Raw genomic sequence first — 19,752 nt, forward strand, 5'->3', positions numbered from 1 at the left:
AATATTGACATTTATTGACTGTGGAACAGTGGGAGGGGGGGAGAGTGGGGAAGACAACTTGTGTAGAGTCGTCTTAATCAACTTTGCATGTCGGAAGCTGTTACCTAATTTTGACACATCCAGGCATTCAGTAGGCCACCAGGTGGTGAACCCACGGACTTCTATACAGAAAAAAATACTTTGTTTCTAAATTAGAATACCTCCGACGTACAGGAGCCTGATTGTGGGTGTGCATGGTATCCTGCTCTGGCCAGCTCGATTCCAGGAACATAAAAATACCTCTATACATTGAAGGGCTTATACATCACCAAGTAAATTTACTTTGACTGCAGCTGTGATCCACAGGATAGCATTGGGTCTTATTGTATATTACTTAGTGGGAAACAATTTCACTGTTCAGTGATATCCAATATGTAAAATTAAAGAACCCCTGTAACAAAAAAAAAAAGACTGGAAATAGCAGCCATCGTGGTTAATGTCTAATCCATGCAAACAATTCGGAAAGACTTCCAAAAGCTCTATTTAAAACAGAGGAAAGGAACGCTCGATTTTTGGCTCCCGAAGAGGAAGACGTTAATATTGTTGTAAAAGTTATTTCGATTTCCTACCAGACGTTTGTTTAACAGGATTGTCTAACCTCCAGCGTGTTATACCCAGTGTTCTGTAGCGCAGGCCTCTCGTGGCCTCCTGCAATATTCACCAGTTTTTCAGATTTTATCGATTGCCTCCGTTCCATCCGATGGAATCTGGAATGAAGATGAGATGATTGTTGTGTGTTGCAGACGACACAGTAACCCGTTTGTACTTGGGGTGGGCTAATCATTGCCAGCCATCATAGTTCTTTGATTTCAATGAATGACATTTGTCCCTATTTTGTCTAATTAGATCTGTAGCCCACACACAGTGAAGCGGCCTTTTCATCTTCCGAAGATGCTTTTCATACTACAAGGCTTTATTCTCAATTCGGGGTATTACTCGAGTTGACGCATTGATACCATGTGTGTTATCACACTGAGAGGCTCATTATCACAAGAACGTGATGTCACCAGGATCACGATAAATGTCAGCTACAATGGCCAGGTGGAAAACGGAGGGCAGACCGGGGCAATGAAGGGAAAATAAGCAGAGTTGGTGAGAGAAGAGACGCTACTGTGAGATACAAAAAGCCCTGACCTTTGGGAAAAGTTTTTGGGTCTTGTTTATAGTCAAATTAAAGGACTGAAAAATGTATGCCAAAATATATCAAATTTTCAATGCATGGATAAAAATAAAGTTTAGTTAAAATTTTTGTTTACTGCATTGCCAAATTTTTTTTATGTAATTTGTGTAACAAAATGTGATACATTTATAGTGTCTTAAAGTGAACATGTCACCAATTTTAGCTGCTGACAGGTTCCTATAGCATTTTAAAATGCCTTTTCAGTACGTTATATAAGTTAAATTCACATTACCTGGCTCCCTGCCAGCCGTGTGTGGTGAGTCCCTGGAGGGGGCAGGTACAGTCTGTGTCTGTCAGTCTCCTCTCCTTTTCTACACACTAGGGATGTGTTGTCACCCTACCGGATTAAGCAGAATTAAACAGGATTACCTCTGGTCGCAGGTGTCACATGGTAATATCAGCTGTTGGTTACCACTGACACCCCGTGTTTTCCAATGCTGGTTCTGTTCTAGTGATGAGCTGAACCGGTATCAGGTTTATGACGTACATGTACAGTATGGAGCGTTAAGTTACAGCGTTCCATGACGTACCTTGGAGTATTAAGGGGTTTTTGGGGGGGATTATGAAATTGGTGACCTATGCTATGTAAAGTTCATTGGAGTAACACTTGAAAACTTAGATTATAAATATATTTTAATTTTTTTTTATGGCAGCAATTTCTTGGATGCAAGAAGTGAAATGTAACATTATTGCGGTGCCCTTCAGAGCCCATGGAAATGGGTGGCCGTGTATTTAGAAAGTCTTTATTTTGGGCGATTTTTGAAAAGGAAAATTCCAAGATTCCTAGAAAATTCTATGTTCTTACTTCACACCACTCCATAATTGCTGCATTGGAATAGTTGGATCCCAAAATCCAAACTGTCCATCCCACTCACGGAAACCAGCCGACCGTGAAGGTTTATAGCAGGTAGCCCCACGCTATAAAGCAGGCTTGGGATATTTAAACTTTTCTTAATGTGATAATTTTAGAGGGAAATTTCCTGGCAGACTTAGGTGTTCCAAATCTCATGAGCAGTAAAAATATAAATCACATTAGGAGCGGAGAGCTTTGCACATGTGCACCTACCTCCTCCCGATAATTGTACAATTTACAGCTCCTGTTGGAAACCTGTTTTATTTGATATCCCACAAGCGAACCCCGCCATTTTATTTTCATCTATTTGCCAAAAAAACTTTCCAAAACAAAGGCAGGAGGACCACCCATCCTGAATCCAAGCTTTCTCTGGTTACTCGACCATGTATAAACTGGAGACAACTGCTGAATATCGGGGCTCGAATGTTGCCATTGGGAGCAACTGATTTCCAGATTAAGTAAAGGTGTTAAAATAAATTGAAGCATAAATCTCATGTGTTATAATATAAATTCGTACAGGACGGGGCTTCTATGTGGGCTGCCTGGCAGAAGGCACAGCGCAGGTGATACCAAGTAACTCAATAGTGTCCAACGCTGAGACCTCACGTTAACCCAACAGACATATGTTTCCCTTTATTACATGGAGGCGAGACCATAGAAAATCTTTATGTAAACATTCTCTATTCATGTATTATTCTTAGACCGCTCGTCCTCTGTTGTGTCTGCAGACTCCACGGAACTGATGTTATTAGAGATTTGTGCTCTCTATAGGACATGAAGGCTATTCAACAAGTTGTAATACACACATTATCAGTGTGTCATATTATATTTGTATAATATTGGTCTATGTAGAGTGCCCATCACAATGGGGCACATTTACTTACCCGGTCCGTTCTCCGACGCTGATTCGGGTCTGCCGGGATTCACGAAGGTCCGTGCACCCGATATCCAGTAGGTGTCGCTGCTGCGCCGGAGTTCACCTTCTTAGTCCCGGTGCATGTAAGTGCTGATCTTGCGACACATTCTTTTTTAAATTCCGCGGCTTTTCCGAATCCGTCCGGTTGTCCGACGGCCACGCCCCCTGATTTCTGTCGCATGAAAGCCAGAAAGTCGCAGGGAAAGCCGACGAAAGTTCGCAATTCAGACCCTTAGTAAATGAGCCCCAGTCTTCCAATGGACACAGACTCTTATACAATATACCCCAAAGACAACTTTTGGTGAAGCTGTCTGGAGACCATCACTTCAATCTTTTGCTTACAATGATAGATATGTAGACATAGATGGGCTGCTCGAGCAGCTTTAGAAAGTAAAGATGTATTGAAGAGTTCATTGGTGCAGGAGCTCTAGTAGTGGTGAGTACATCTGACAAGTACTCATCACTCATGGGTCATCTCCTGGTCTAGGCGTCACTGTCCTCTTGGCCTTGATGCTGGTAATATAGAATGCACCCATATCAAGACCCGGAGCATAGAAGAATGTCGACTGTGGCTTACAAAACAGAAAAGGATCGATGAGAGGTGAGTATTTTTTTGTTTAGTCTTGGGTTTTCTGTTAGCTCTAGGGTTATCCATTATTTTTTTTTTTATCTAAATGTCTATTATTATCTTTTACTGCTCTGTGGACTCTGTTATTAGTCATGTCCGCTATGGCTGCCTCTTACTCTTTGTGTAATCAGGGGTCACCATTATTATTTGCATCTGCTCTGGGGTGTCCATTATTATTTGTATCTGCTCTGGGGTGTCCATTATTATTTGTATCTGCTCTGGGGTGTCCATTATTATTTGTATCTGCTCTGGGGTGTCCATTATTATTTGTATCTGCTCTGGGGTGTCCATTATTATTTGTATCTGCTCTGGGGTGTCCATTATTATTTGTATCTGCTCTGGGGTGTCCATTATTATTTGTATCTGCTCTGGGGTGTCCATTATTATTGTATGCCCTGTGGTCTTCATTATTATTCATTGTCCGTTCTGGAGACTAAATCATTATTTATTGTTTGCTCTAGAGGCATCTATTCTTATTATTATTAAATCTGGGGTCTCCATAATTCTCTTTTTCTGCTCTGGGGTCTCTATTATTTATTGTCTGGTCTGAGGTCTCTATTATTATTTATTGTCTGGTCTTGTTTTTTATTTGTTACCATCTAACTGCAATATATTTTTTATGCTGCTTTTTATTATTTCTCTGGGTGTATTTTGTGCTGTAAAGTGCTGGATACTGTTTCTATAGTGTTGGTTACTAGTTTGGCCCCTTGAAGTAGAGTGGTATGATAATGTGGGAAAAAAATATGTGCACCCCTGGGCTAAAGGAATGGTCTTCTAAAATGAACGGACCTCAGTAACACCAATCAGGTGTTTCAGGGCGCTCTCAGCACCAGAACTACACAACCAGAGGAGCCATAAGTTGTGCCAAAGTACCGCATCTCATTTCCCATTGAAGTAATGGAGGCTGGGCTGAAGCATAGCCACTATGCAGAAGATGAAGGCCGACTGTAATAGGTGATCGGAGGTAAACTTCCACTGTTCTTATACTGATGACCGGTCCTGGAGGTAGATCACCATTATCAAACAGCCCCAGGACCAGAAAATCCCATTACTACAGTAAGGCTACATTCTCACCAGGTTTTTTGATACGGTCATAGTAGACGCCGGAAAAGCTCCCTCCCCATATGCTACGTCTTTGTATCCTGCTCCTTCCTGCTGAGCGACCTATACGCTCAACGGAGGCCATTAATAGCCTATGAGAGATGGATGCAAAGTATTGCATCCCTCCCCTAGCCTCCGCAGAGCGTAGACTCAGGGAGTTCGCCAGTAGTATAACAGTCCTTATAAGGATAATGACATCACTGAGGACACGCCCTGATCATCACACAACCACTGGAAGGCTTCTGACGACACACACTGTATAGAAGAGACCTCCTTGTTTGGGGGAAAATTCAGTTTTGATTGGTTGGGGTTATGGATGTTGAGACCAAAATATTCTTGAGTGCTCAGCTGAGCATTGTGTCCTCTTGTTCCTAATTGGGTCATTCCAACTCGCCTCAAAAATTGGTGTATGAATAGTTATTATGGCAGCTGTTGCCCTTACGGAGTTAACAATTTTTTTTTTTTTAACATGATTTGTCCCCTTTAAAAAATCCACGGATTGTATCTATTTTCCCAAATCTTTGTACGATTCCTGTAAGAAAGCATTTAACCCTTATTTAACCCGAGAGTCTTTGTTTTCCGCCACTTGTTTTCATTTGCTTTGGGAGGAAAGAGAAGAAAAAACAAAGTAGTGAGAGAGGAAATCATTTTTTTGTGTCTTGGATAGAAATCTTATTTTCCCTCCTTAGAATAGAAGAAATGGAATCGGAATTGTGTGGTTGGAGAAGGAGCCGCTAGATGCAGCGTTATAGAGTTTATATAAACCCAAGGAAGCAGGAACCGTCGCTGGTTATGAAGCTCCATATTATTCGGATGCCAATGTTTAACCCTTTGCTTTGTCCCATAGGCTACAACAATATAGGACAGCAGGGAATAACCTGTCGTTATATAGTCAGAGGGCTGTTAAAATCTGTCAATAGTTCACACTATGCAACACTAAAGGCTGTGTTAGGATTTCTTCCTGGAGATCTGTGTTAGTCATACCTTTGTGTGTGTTGTTAGTAGCAGCAGAACTGTTTCTCACACTGTTGTGCTCTCTGCATTGAACTGCTACACAGCCTCTTCTACACAGCTAAGAGCACAACAGTGTGAGATCATGGACTTCGGCTTGTAACTGTACAGTATGGTGTATATGTCACTGTTTGTGTGTGTATCTGTGTACATGTGTGTGTATTTGTGTGTGTATCTGTGATGTGTATGCAACATCCCCCACCGGGGCCTAGCCCTTGAGGTGAGGCCTGGAGACAGCCGGGGCCCGCGGTACCGGAGTGGCTGGCGGTTGCGGCCTAAGCACGCTATGGTCACGGTGCTTGGTACGGGGGAACCGGAGGGCTGTCCTACAGCCTGGCAGGTCTCCAGCAGGGTGGTGTTGGCAAGAAAAGATGAGGGAGAGGCTGCTATAGCGGATCTCCCTGGGGCAACCCCTTAATGTCCCGAGTGTGAGTCTCTGTGTGATGGACAGGGTGCCGGTGATGAAGGCAGCCGTATTAGCAGGGACCAGACGGAGACAGAAGTTGAAGAAAACAACTTACAGTTCTTTATTTGAACCGGCAGGAACCGCAGCAACGTGCCTTTAACAGGTAGATGGAGTGCTGAGATGCAAGTTGGAGGGAGCCTCAGGAGATAGTTCACCAGCCTGGATGTAGAGGGCAGGCTGGGAGGCAGCTGTGTCCTGGTAGGAAGCTTCAGCTTGTCCTGTAGGGCTTCAGGTATCACCTTTAAAGGTAAGATGATACCCCTTTTCCTCACTACACTAACTCTAGTCTTAGACTCAACTCTTCAGAGGCAGGGGCTAGGCTCTTCCTGCTCTGGTATGGGCTAGACAGAGATTACTCACTCACTCACTCACTGAATAGACATACTAGAATAGTCTCTCTTGAGAGACTTCTCCTGGAATCCTCCAGAATCTGAGACTTCTCTCTAATTCCTCAGAATCTTCTATCTCTCTCCAGAACATTCCTGGCCAGGGGTTTTATTACCTTCCTTTGGTCAGGTGGTGGCTGCTCCTCCAATCACATCTCAGCTTACAGAGCACAGGATGTAACACAAATCATTGGACAACAGCATCTTGCATCATACAAAATACTTAACCTCTGCCTTGCCAGGCAGGATTCACCACTGCAATACCCCTATGTCCTATCAGGACCATGTAGTGTAATGTAGGTACATGCAGGTGGGACGTATTCGCAAACACTCCCTCGCCATTGCATCGGCGAGGGTGTTGCATACCCCGGGGGCAATTGAAAGAGCCGCCCTCGGCTCGACTACAGATGGTTTGGGGCACAGAGGGGGCTAAGGGCACTTCTGGGAAGTGCAGGCTATGTGAGGTGTAGGGACAAACCGCCCATGGTCCTGGAGACAGGCACCTGGGTTAGTGTCGGACTAAGACAAAAACATATAGCTGTATGACAGTTGGTCGCTGACGTCATTAAACCGAACTGTACAGTAGGAAAGGTGTGGTGTCATGTACTGTAATCCACTCCTTGCACCAAGGCCTGTATATTTGTTATATCAACGCTTCTTCCCTGGCGGCAATTATATAGTGTGTATATCTGCATTGCGTTAGCATATGCGACACGAGTACCTCCTGACTGGCATCCTTACCCATGTATGGGTGGCATCCAGGTGCTAACTGTGTAACACCCCCAGTCCCCTTAGGACCCGCAGTTTACGGACTACCCCCACGTGCAAACCTCAGTTTGAGGGATCAGGTAGCGGTCAGTGTTTTACATAAAGACGGTCCGACACAGCCACACTACAACCTGAAAAGCCTATGAAAGGGTTAATGCAGACTACTGGCATATATGACAGTGTGCAAACAGGTGATAAATTCACATTGGCTTAGGAGCCCAATGGGTACACATCTTAAACGTTACAAACGTTACAGAGGTAGGCTACTCATGGTAGCAGGATAAAATGTCTCTTTACCTGAAAAGGAAAGGCATAAAAAGTGCAAACAGAATGTCCGTACCTAAAAAGGAAGGCATTAAGTGCAAAATAATAGTCAATAGCGATAGCAACTTTTCCCTGGAGTATCTGGCAAAAGTCTCTCAGAAGGTCTCTAGTAACAAAGTCCATCTTCTGGGTACAGCCCTTGATGTGGGGAAAAGTGCACTGAGAAGCAAAGGGTCTCCTCTATGTGTAGAGGGACAGAGTCCTTTGAAGAAATCTCTGCTGTGGCAGAGGAAGGGTGCTATCATAGCACAGGACAATAATCAGTTCAAGGTATGTCTCTTGACTGAGATAAATAAGGGTAAGAGTCTCAGGAAAGTCTCTGGCTCTTTGGGGTAAGGACAGAAATATACAATATGTACAGTACCTGAAGTGGGCTACAGCCCTTCAGGGGTTACTCTGCATCTTCTTCGGTGGTAAGTACTTCGGTGTCAGAAAAACTTACTTGCCTCCTCCTTCTGCGTGACACCAGCTGATACTCCTGCAGGTACGCAGGAGCTTTACCTTTTGTCTCCCTTTGAGACCTCCGCAGTTCCGGCTGGGAGAAGATAACAATCTCCTCATCGTCCTCCTCTGATTCAGGCGCTGGAGTCGGAGTCTCAGCTGGCTCTGATGCTTCAGGGGTTGCAGACAGTGGATCCGGATCATCCTCCACAGGCAGCCGTATTGGAGACTGCGGTGGGGATGATGGTCTCTCCGAGGTACCTCTTACTGGAGTGGAAACAAAACAGAATTGAGGCACAGTCACAAGTTCCAAGAAACTGGGGGTAGGTGAACACAAGGAGGTCTGTAAGTTGGGGGTTGAGGTGAGAGGTGTGGGCATAGGGGCAAAAGGACGAAGACATCTCTTCAGCCGGTTCCTATGTACCCGGAGTAGTGGACGGTCTCCTCTTGAAATCTCGTAGACTTCAGGGGAGAGACTGTCCCTAACTAGGTATGGCTCACGCTCCCAACGCCCATCTAGCTTACTGGTAGGATGGTTGTTGCGCAGCCACACTCGATCTCCTGGGGCAAAAGGCTCAGCACAGGCATTACGATCAAAGTCCCTTTTTTGTTTCTCTCGGGCCTCTTCCAACCGCAGATCCACAACTTCTCTGGCATCCGCCAGGCGCCTCTGGTGTTCGTGAACCCAGTCAGTCTGGGGGAGTAAAGACTGGGAATCAGGGGACTCCATGTCCCAGGTCATATCAGCAGGGAGATGGCCGTGTCTCCCGAACATCAGATAATACGGAGTGTATCCTGTGGAGCAATGAGTGGTATTGTTGTACAGGTACACTAATTCGGGCAACAGTTTTGGCCAGTCAGCACTTTTTGCAGGGGTCAGAGTCCTCAGCATATTGATTAGAGTCTGATTCATCTTTTCACAAAGCCCGTTGCCTTGGGGATGATAGGCTGTGGTCCTCAGCTTTTTGCAGCCATATAGAGTGCACAGCTCCTGGAAGACTTGAGACTCAAATGCTGTTCCTTGGTCTGTAAGGATCTGGTCCGGACAGCCATAGGGGAGGATGAAGCTCTTCCACAGGGCCGCTGCGGTGGTCCTTGCAGACAGATCTCTGACAGGTACTGCAACCACAAATTTGGTATAGTGGTCGATGATCGTAAGAGCATAACTGTGACCGGATCTGCTGGGCTCCAACTTCACGTGGTCCAATGCCAGGATCTCCAAGGGCCGTTGGCTCACAATGGGACGTAGAGGGGCCCTTTGATTGTGTCGCTCTCCTCGAGCGATGGCGCAGGCTGGGCATTCTCGACACCAGGCTTCAATGTCGGACTTCATGTTGACCCAGAAGAATCGCCTTCGGAGGGTGGCTTCAGTCTTCTGAGCGCCAAAGTGTCCGGACTGGTCATGGTACATTTCCAGTACTATTTTGGCATCCCTCCTGGGAATCACAATCTGGTATAGCCGGTCATAAGTGATAGGGTCCAGAGTTCTTCTCTTCAGCAGACCCTGGTGCAGGCTCAGAGTCTTTCTCTGGCGCCACAATTGAGACAGTTCTCCATCAGCTCTTCTGCGCCGGATTCTTTCAGGCACTCGCCCACTAGAGAGATAGTCCATTACTTCTCCTATGGCACGGCTATCAGCCTGAAGACTCATCCAGAGGTCCTTTTCCGCAGGGGGCTCTGACTCTTCTTGAGGAGTAGCTGGCGCTGCCTCTGTCAGTAGGGAGTAAACTCTCTGGGCATCTTGACGCACAAACCGGGCATAGAACGCTGGCATCTCCACATCTTCCCACTGAGCATCAATGGAGGGTCCCTCCCACTGGTCAGGTAGACGGGACAGAGCGTCGGCGTTGTCATTGGTCTTACCAGCCCGGTACTTGATGGTAAAGTTGAAATTGGCAAGTCTGGAGGCCCACCGTTGTTCCAGTGCTCCAAGACGTGCGGTGTTCAGATGCGCCAAAGGATTATTGTCTGTGAAGACAGTGAAAGATGATGCAGCTAGATAGTCCTTGAACTTTTCGGTCACAGCCCAGACTAACGCCAGAAACTCCAACTTGAAGGAACTATAGTTCTGGTCGTTTTGCTCCGGTTCTCGGAGGGAACGGCTGGCGTAGGCTATGACCCTTTCAGTTCCGTTTTGGAGCTGGGATAATACCGCCCCTAGACCTTGCTTGCTGGCATCAGTCTATAGGGTGAAAGGCAGACTATAGTCTGGATATCCCAACACCGGAGGTTCAGTCAGCCGTTGCTTGAGCAATCTGGAAGGCAGCTTCTCGTTTGGCCGTCCACTCAATGGATACTCGGGAACGTTGGCTCTCTTTTGGCAGGCCCCTTAGAAGCTCTTGCAGGGGAGCCGCCAGCTGGGCAAACTTCGGGATGAAACGCCTGTAATAACTGGCAAATCCCAGGAAGCTTTTGATGTCCCGTACGGTGGATGGGGTAGGCCAGTCGTAGACAGCTGCAATCTTCTCTGGATCTGGCTCAATTCCATGAGCGCTCACCACATGTCCCAGGTACTTGACACTAGGTTGTAGCAGGTGGCACTTGGATGGCTTGACCTTCAACCCATGTTGGGTCAGGATTTGGAAGACTTCAGCCAGATGGTGGAGGTGGTCTTCATAAGTCTTGGAGTAGATGATGATGTCGTCCAAATATAGCAGGACGGTCTCAAAGTTGCGATGACCCAAACATCTCTCCATCAGCCGTTGAAATGTGCCTGGGGCGTTGCATAGCCCGAACGGCATGTTGTTGAACTCAAACAGGCCCATTAGGGTGGTGAAAGCCGTCTTCTCTCGGTCTTCTGGCGCCATGGCCACTTGCCAGTAGCCACTGGTCAGGTCCAGGGTAGAGAAGTAGGCAGCTGACCCTAGGGCTGCGAGGGATTCCTCGATTCGAGGCAGAGGATAGGCGTCCTTGTGGGTGATATTGTTGATTTTCCTATAGTCAACACAGAATCGAAGGGTTCCATCCTTCTTCTTCACAAGGACCAGCGGGGCAGCCCATGGGCTGTGACTCTCCCGGATAACGTTGGCTGTCTTCATCTCTTGTACCAGCTTTTTCACCTCTTGGTAGCGGGCTGGAGGTATGGGCCGGTATCGTTCCTTGATAGCAGGATGAGAGCCAGTAGGGATGGTGTGTTGGATCAGAGTAGTCTGCCCAAAATCCCGTGGGTGTTTGCTGAAGGCCCGGTGGTGCTTCATAACGACATCCAGGACACCTTGTACTTGGTCTGCAGGAGTAAAATCGTCGTCTCCAATATTGAGCTCAAGCCACCAGGATTGCTCGGCAGGCTCATCTTCAGCGCCTTGCTTCACTTCCAACTGTTGGGAGGCAGACAGAGAGGTTTCCACCAAGTCTTCAGGATGGACACTTAAGAGGGTGGCTACGGCTTGGTACTTTCTCAGATCCACTGGGGAGTCTCCCACATTTAGTAATCGAATGGGTACTTGTCCTCGGGATACAGTGACTAGGCTCCTGGCGGCTAGAATGGGCAGGTCTTCATCAGCTGGTAGAGGTTCTACTATCGCCTGGTAGTCTTGACCTTGGACGCCCATGCAGGCTCGACACCATACTAGCGTCTCAGTCCCAGGTTGAAGGCGGACAGGTTGGGGATCCTTGATCCGGGCTCTGCAGATTTCACCATTAGGGCCAGCAAACTTCTGTTGCGCCGCTAGAACCTGCATAGTTTCCTGAATTACCTTCCGGGAACCGTTGGGCACTGTTGGCAGGGAGTCGTGGAGAGCCTTCAGCACTTCAGGGTAGCAGTTGCGGAGGACATTGGTACCCAGTACCAGGGAGAAGGTACCGTTTTCGGGCACCCGTGTCACCACTACGCCCTGTCTGGTTAACTCTGTGTCTCCAATGGTTAGCGTGGGCTCCCAGTAGCCGCGGATGGGTACGGGTTTTCCGTTTGTAGCAATAATGTTCAAGTAAGCCTTTGGAGGCTGGACTAAGGATGCTCCTCCTCGGCATTTCTCGAAGGCAGCGCTCCGGAGGGTGGTCACTTGAGAGCCGGTGTCAATCAAGGCCGGTAGGGTAACTCCATTGATGGTTACATGAACCATGGGGCGAGTCCCCACGATCCAGTTAGCATCTCGGGGACTTACAAGTTCTTCCCTTGGAGGTCGTCCCTTAGCTCCAAGGGTTTGTCGTTTAACTGACGACAATCATTCTCTTCATGCCCATATTTATGGCAGTAGCTGCACCGCTGGCGGGGTTTCTTCTGACTCCAGGTGCTTAACGACTTCGCTTCTTTTGGGCGCTGCTTAGTCGGAGATTCACGAGGAGTAGCTGACCGTACCGGGTTCTCTGGAGGTTTCCTCCTCATAGCAGAGACAGTTACTTCCAACTGGGTCATCCGATCAAGGATTTGATGCAGGGTGTCCGCCAGATTAGGGACCGGTCCTGTTATGCCAGTAACTTCCATAGCCGCAGGATTAGGTGATGCTGCCTGCATAGGATGGCAAGCGAGAGCAGATTCTTCCATTTCCACGGATTCAGGCTCTTTCTGCGGTCCAGTAGGTGGTCGGTCTCCTAATATGTCAATGGCAATTTCCTTAAACTCAAGGAAAGAGGCCTGGGCATGTTGAGAAGAGATGATCTTTAGTTGACACCTTTGATTTCTATCAACAAGTCCATTAATAAATTGTTCCCTTAAGGTTTGATCAGAGGTTTCAGCGTCTTTGGGCTCAAGGCAGGTGATGGCCTTCCATGTCTCCTGTAGGGAGAGGGCAAAGTCTCGGAGGGACTCTTGGGGCTTCTGTCTTTTCCCGAAGAATTTCTGCTTCAACTCGGAGACAGTACACTTGTCAAAGGTGTTACGTAGCCTATCAAGAATTTGGACCACATTCTGACACTGTGCTCGGGGCCAAGACTTGACTTCCCGGAGAGCGGGTCCCTTCAACTGCCCGATGAGGATGCCCACTTTCTGTTCCTCTGTGAACGGGAGCAAGGCGAAGGTGGCTAACAACTTGTCCCTGAATTCAGGGAGAGTATGTGATTCTCCCTCGTAGTAGGGTAACCAGGGGGCCCCCAGATAGTAGGGCATAGTCAGAGGCATCATGGTGGGAGTCCCAGGGACACTAGCTGTAGCAGGGCTGAAGGGACTCTCTGGAGGACTTAACATGCTCCGGTACCCTGAGGAGGGACCAGGGGACGGGACTTGCTCCAGTCCCGTATCTTCGTCCTGGGTGGACATGACTGCCCTAGCTGAGGGAAGCCTGTAGGGTCACACAAAGTCCGTTGCTATGGGCGATGGCTAGAATGGGACGTGGGCACTTTAAGACACAGTCACTATTCCCTGGGAGGTGAGCCAATAACCTAGCGTCGGAAACAATCTCTACCCCCCTTTAACTTCCCCAGCGGTACTCACTCAGGATCAGCCGCGGTGACAGGACAGCTCCGGTGCACGAAGGTCTCCGTTCCCGATGTCCGGCAGGCAGCAGGGCTCAGTGATGCTCAGCGGTGTTCTCCAGTCGCAGGACACGTGCGCCGGAACTCCGGATGAGGCGCACACTGCTGGCAGGCTTCAGGCGCGGCCTGCGCCGAAATCCAAGATGGCCGATTAACCCTCTTCGTTGCCGGCCGCACTCGCTTCAGCTCCTCCTCCACGGTAGTTCGCGCCACTCGCGCAGGGGGCGGAGCCTAGTGACGCCTCTGGAGTTCCCGCCAGTGAGGATTTGGCGGGCTGGAAATACTTGCTGCGCCACACGCCTCTGAGTTAAATGCTTCAGGCGCAGCAGCGCCGGATGTAGCAGAGCTGGTACAGTTCTTGCAGGGATTAACCTCCTGAGTGCTGGAGCGGTGCTCGACAGCACGTGGCAGCAGCAACACCGTTCAATGTAGAAACACACAAATACTTGGGCCTAAACCCGGATGGCAGCAGGATTAGGCAGCACAGTCTTTTTAATAAAGGAAAGTCTTTAATGCCGTAATAAGGCACAGAAGTATCAATCCTGTTCGTGACGCCACTTGCAACATCCCCCACCGGGGCCTAGCCCTTGAGGTGAGGCCTGGAGACAGCCGGGGCCCGCGGTACCGGAGTGGCTGGCGGTTGCGGCCTAAGCACGCTATGGTCACGGTGCTTGGTACGGGGGAACCGGAGGGCTGTCCTACAGCCTGGCAGGTCTCCAGCAGGGTGGTGTTGGCAAGAAAAGATGAGGGAGAGGCTGCTATAGCGGATCTCCCTGGGGCAACCCCTTAATGTCCCGAGTGTGAGTCTCTGTGTGATGGACAGGGTGCCGGTGATGAAGGCAGCCGTATTAGCAGGGACCAGACGGAGACAGAAGTTGAAGAAAACAACTTACAGTTCTTTATTTGAACCGGCAGGAACCGCAGCAACGTGCCTTTAACAGGTAGATGGAGTGCTGAGATGCAAGTTGGAGGGAGCCTCAGGAGATAGTTCACCAGCCTGGATGTAGAGGGCAGGCTGGGAGGCAGCTGTGTCCTGGTAGGAAGCTTCAGCTTGTCCTGTAGGGCTTCAGGTATCACCTTTAAAGGTAAGATGATACCCCTTTTCCTCACTACACTAACTCTAGTCTTAGACTCAACTCTTCAGAGGCAGGGGCTAGGCTCTTCCTGCTCTGGTATGGGCTAGACAGAGATTACTCACTCACTCACTCACTGAATAGACATACTAGAATAGTCTCTCTTGAGAGACTTCTCCTGGAATCCTCCAGAATCTGAGACTTCTCTCTAATTCCTCAGAATCTTCTATCTCTCTCCAGAACATTCCTGGCCAGGGGTTTTATTACCTTCCTTTGGTCAGGTGGTGGCTGCTCCTCCAATCACATCTCAGCTTACAGAGCACAGGATGTAACACAAATCATTGGACAACAGCATCTTGCATCATACAAAATACTTAACCTCTGCCTTGCCAGGCAGGATTCACCACTGCAATACCCCTATGTCCTATCAGGACCATGTAGTGTAATGTGGGTACATGCAGGTGGGACGTATTCGCAAACACTCCCTCGCCATTGCATCGGCGAGGGTGTTGCATGTATATGCTGTATGTGCATTCGGTGTGTATGCCACTGTATATGTGTCGAAGCGCATAGCTCCCAACCGTCCCGATTTTGACGGGACTTTCCCGTTTTTCGTACCTCTGCCCCGCGTCACGGGCAGCTATGATATTGTCACGGATTCTCCCCCCAGGTCCCGCTGTGTCCCGCTGCTGTGTCCGCATAGTAAATACTTTGAAAGTCTGAACTCACAGTACAGAATGGCTTCTACAGACATCGGGAGGGAATCCTTTTCAGAGAAGTGTCGGGCTTTGCGCAGAGCAGGGACCACGTCATCAGCTTCAGATCTGTCCATATATGGTCACTGCATCTCCTAGGGTTCCCCAGAGCAGACATCGGGCAGGGAATCCTTTTCAGAGAAGTGTCGGCTTAGTGGAGAGAGCAGGCACCACGTCATCAGGTCAGATCAGCATCTGTCCATATATGGTCTCCAGGGCTTCCCCAGACACAAGCTCTTTATATAATTAAATTAAATAAAGTTTTGGCCAGGCTGAGATTCGAACCTGGGACCCTCTGCACCATAGACAGGAGCTTAACTAACTGAGCTATAAGCCCAGTGATAGAGAGCTGAGGATTTCTGGTAAGTAAGACATGTTATCTGCCATTTACACTGTGACACAGACTAATGCACTGATATATAGAGAGGGATCTTCTCAGAGATTATTATTGTAATTATTGAGACTATTATTATTATTATTATTATAAATTTTATTATTATGGAGATGATTATTAATAATGGTAAAAATAATAATAATCATCTCAATAATAATAATAATAATAATAATAATAATAATAATAATAGTCTCAATAATTACAATAATCTGAGAAGATCCCTCCCTATATACCAAGGCAGTATATAGTTCTTAGTTACCAAAATTCTCCACTTGTTAATCACAGAGGTTATAGCTCAGTGGGTTGGGGCACTGTGTTATTATTGTACATGGACACTGCAGGTTCTGGGTTCAAATCCCAATGAGGATAATATATATTTTTTTTTTTAAATTATGATTTTTATTATTTTTAATATGGCTAAAATTTGGGGCGTGGCCAGGGAGTGATTGGGGGTGTGGCTTAGGGGGTTCGCCGCGGCACGCTACGCGTGCCGCCATTTTGTCCCTCTTTCCTTTTCCCAAATGTTGGGAGGTATGCGAAGCGTGTGAATACACAGTATATGAGTGAATGAATGTGTGTGATTGTAACTCACATTTGTAAGTATACATATTTTTTTAGCAGGAAGGGGCCCCCCTATTCACTATGCTGCTATGGGGCCCTGCCTCTCCTAGTTACACCCCTGGTCACTTGTGTATGTGTCACCTACGTCATTGAGTACTGAGTCTTCCCCTGTAAAACAAACCACGTAGTAACCTTCATCCCATTATCAGTCTGGTGCCCCCCCCCCCCCCCCCCCCGCTGCGGTCATGTTTGTAGGGTGACATAATCCTCTCTTTTCCCTCTTCTCTTTGCAGAGCGCCTACCGCAGGACGGGGATGCCATTTTTAGCCTGTTAATATAACCAAAAAGGAAGGAAAAAGGGGAAGACAAGAAAAGAGAAGGTTACATTAAGGTGATGCCTCCGTGTAAGAAGGACGAGCCTGCTCTGGGGAGTGAGTGGGACGATTGTTGTGACTCGGCTCTGGCTGGATGTCTCTTCTCATCCCCCTCTGTCTTCCCACTTGTTTACTAGTTGGAACATTGAGCTAATTACCGGCAGGATGTTTGGGAGCTTTGTGTGTAGGTGGAGGAGATCTCACATCACACGGGTCTGTCACATCATCTGCCCACGGATGCGAAACGCGCTGTCATCCTTTCTGCCGGGTGGGGCTTGTTTACATAGACCCGGAGAAGGGAGGACTCTGTTTTCCATTGTGAACAGGAAACGCATTGACTATTTCTGGTGTCACATGTCCAACAAAAAAAAAAACGCCGGACCAAAAATGACATATGAGAAAATTTATAGACGCCCCGGGGGAGATTTATCATAAGTCTCTTAGAGCATAACTGTTCTAGTTGCCCATGGCAACCAATCAGGGCTCAGCTTTCATTTTCCCACAGCTGTTTATAAAATTAAAGCTGAGCTCTGATTGGTTTCCATGGGCAACTAGAACGGTTTTACCTCAGAAACTTGATGATAAATCTCCCCCTATAGACTCTATGGGGAAGATTTATCATATGTTTCTGAGGTAAAACTTGTTTCTATGTGCAACTAGAACAGTTTTACCTCAGACACTTGATGATAAATATTCTCCTCCTTCGCTGTGTACTGAAATATCATCTTTTGTTTTATGTTATCAGCCATACTGTTTAAAGGAACACTCCAGTCACATCTGATTCATTTAAGGCCTGAAGGAAGGAGCAGGTTCTAGAAGGTTCTAGGAAAACAATGACAATGAGTCCAGCTCCTGCCTGAGGGCCCTACACCGTGTCTTATTCAATGAATTAGCTGTGACTGGAGTGTTCCTTTAAGCTGTCCCTACTAGTATACGCCGTGTATCTCCAGTGCTCGTACACACAGACTGTACACCTCCACGTATGTCTGGTCAGCACAATGTATAACTCTGTATGATGTTTCCAAGCACACAGTCATGGATGGAGATGATTGTGGTTGTAGTAGTAGATATTGCCTTTGTTTCCTGAGTTTATATTTGTAGAATTGTAATAGAAAAAACAATTATTTTGGGGGTAACTTACAAAGTGTGGAATTTTTGTTTTCTTTTTAATAAAATGATGGGGGTTTACTGCGTGTAATGTGTTATTACTGCTGTGTATTGTACATAAATACATGACTACATATACAGTGTACACACATGCAAGATTATCCACATATATTCAAAGGAAATCTAGTAACAAAATCCTTCATGATAAAACAGGGACATTACTCATAGATCCAGGCACCGGGACTGTGGTAATCTACTTTGTTATATTCTTTGTAATATTTGTTATCCATGGCCTCCTCCCTTCCAAAATCAACTTTTATACTTCTGCTAATTAGTTAGAAGGGCTCTTGGGGTGTTACCAGAGCCCCTCTGTGCTGAAGCTTCAAATGTTGTTACAGTATATCAACTTCTCCCCTGCCCTGTCAGCGCTCCCCCTCCTACTGTGTGAGTTTACAGCAGGCAGGGGTGAGAACGTGTCACAATCTTAGAAGTAGTATCGTGGAGGGGCTCTGGTAACGCCCTTCAGAGCACTTCTGGCTCATTAGCATAACCAAGTTGATTTTAGAAGGAACAAGGTCATGGATGATAAATATAAGAAGATTCTTGCTGCAGTTTCACCCCTTGCTACACTGCACAGGAGCAATTCTCCCCCTCACCAATTCCGGCTTCTTCTGCTGGATGTAATAGTGAGAGGGGGGTAGTGCACATGCAGATTGTAACAGCCTCTGCAGCTACAGCACGAAGGGGCTCTGGTAACACCATCCCCCACAAAACAACTTCTAGGTCATTAGCATCATTTTAAAAGTTGATTTCAAAAGGAAGGAGGTCATGGAGGTCAAATATAAGTAGATTGTCACAGTGTCTGGATCTATGGGTAAGTGTCCCTGCTTTATCATGATGGATTCATAATTACACATATACACATACACATAAATACATATATACACATAAATGATAGATCCATACACAGAGAAATACACATGCAAGATTTCATAAATAGAAGGATCATGACTAAATATACACAGATAGATGAGTACATCCAGATACATATATATTAGGCTTCATACATACACAAATACATAATTACATCAACAAATACATAAATACTGCTGGTAAATATATTTCTAAAAGGCTATTGGTATGACAAAAATATCCATAAATTAATTTACTTGTAATAATGACACACAAAAAAAGGTATGGACCACATAAAAGAGAGGTGCAAAAAGCCATGACACCTGCTGAAATCTGTCAGTAATTAGATAGCAATCCGGTCACATCCCCACTAGGGGCGTCAGCATGCTGGTGGGGCAGGAGACCGGGACCCAGAGTAACCCGCTATAGGACAGTGTATGTTTCGGCTTCATCCACATCTGCCTGGGTCAGCAAGGAGAACCAATGTCACCGTGTTGGGGTACTCCTTGGGGTACTTGGGGTACTCCTGATGTAACTGACTAATCCCCAGCAGATGTTATGTGGGAGTCCCGTTTGGTAGTGGCAAGTCAGGGAGAGACGAGCAGGCCGGAGAAGAGCGAGGATTCTTAACAACTCGTGGTTTCCTTTATTGGCAGACATAAAACAGCAGTAAGACAGCATGCTGGCAATAACTCCTTCCTTTGGAGGTCTTGCAGGGCTGTAGATTGGTTGGCTGTGGCAGTAGTAAACGTCATTGTGGACCAGTGATCAGCTGCACTGAGAGTATCTCCTATGGAGCCAGGTTGGCTCCGCTGCATCAGCAGCATGACCGAATTTGGCAAAGATGTGTCTCTTTGAAGAACTAATAGAAAAGACTAAGAAATCTCAGGTATGAGATCCAGAGATGTAGACAAACACTACATTTGGTCTTTCTAGACACCCTGGGTTATCTTGTTTGTAAACAAACATTAACCCTTAAAGCGTATAGAAACACCATAATACAAATCAATCATGCCCTGTAATACCCTATGTCAGCCCCTTGGTGGTAGTGAAA

General features: G+C 46.9%; 1 protein-coding gene across 6 annotated transcripts in view; it reads left to right on the top strand.

The window, feature by feature from the left end:
- The window catches only part of SUPT3H (SPT3 homolog, SAGA and STAGA complex component), a 335,908-nt gene extending 318,041 nt beyond the window's left edge, over nucleotides 1-17,867 (top strand). For all 6 annotated transcript variants that reach the window (XM_072143733.1, XM_072143734.1, XM_072143732.1 and 3 more), the window contains one exon: nucleotides 16,599-17,867. In XM_072143733.1, the coding sequence (XP_071999834.1) occupies nucleotides 16,599-16,640 (42 nt within the window). In that variant the 3' untranslated portion in view covers nucleotides 16,641-17,867. The remainder of the gene's footprint in view (nucleotides 1-16,598) is intronic.
- Nucleotides 17,868-19,752: the final 1,885 nt, after the last annotated feature.

The sequence above is a fragment of the Engystomops pustulosus genome, chromosome 3, assembly GCF_040894005.1.
Source record: "Engystomops pustulosus chromosome 3, aEngPut4.maternal, whole genome shotgun sequence".
NCBI lineage: Eukaryota > Metazoa > Chordata > Amphibia > Anura > Leptodactylidae > Engystomops > Engystomops pustulosus.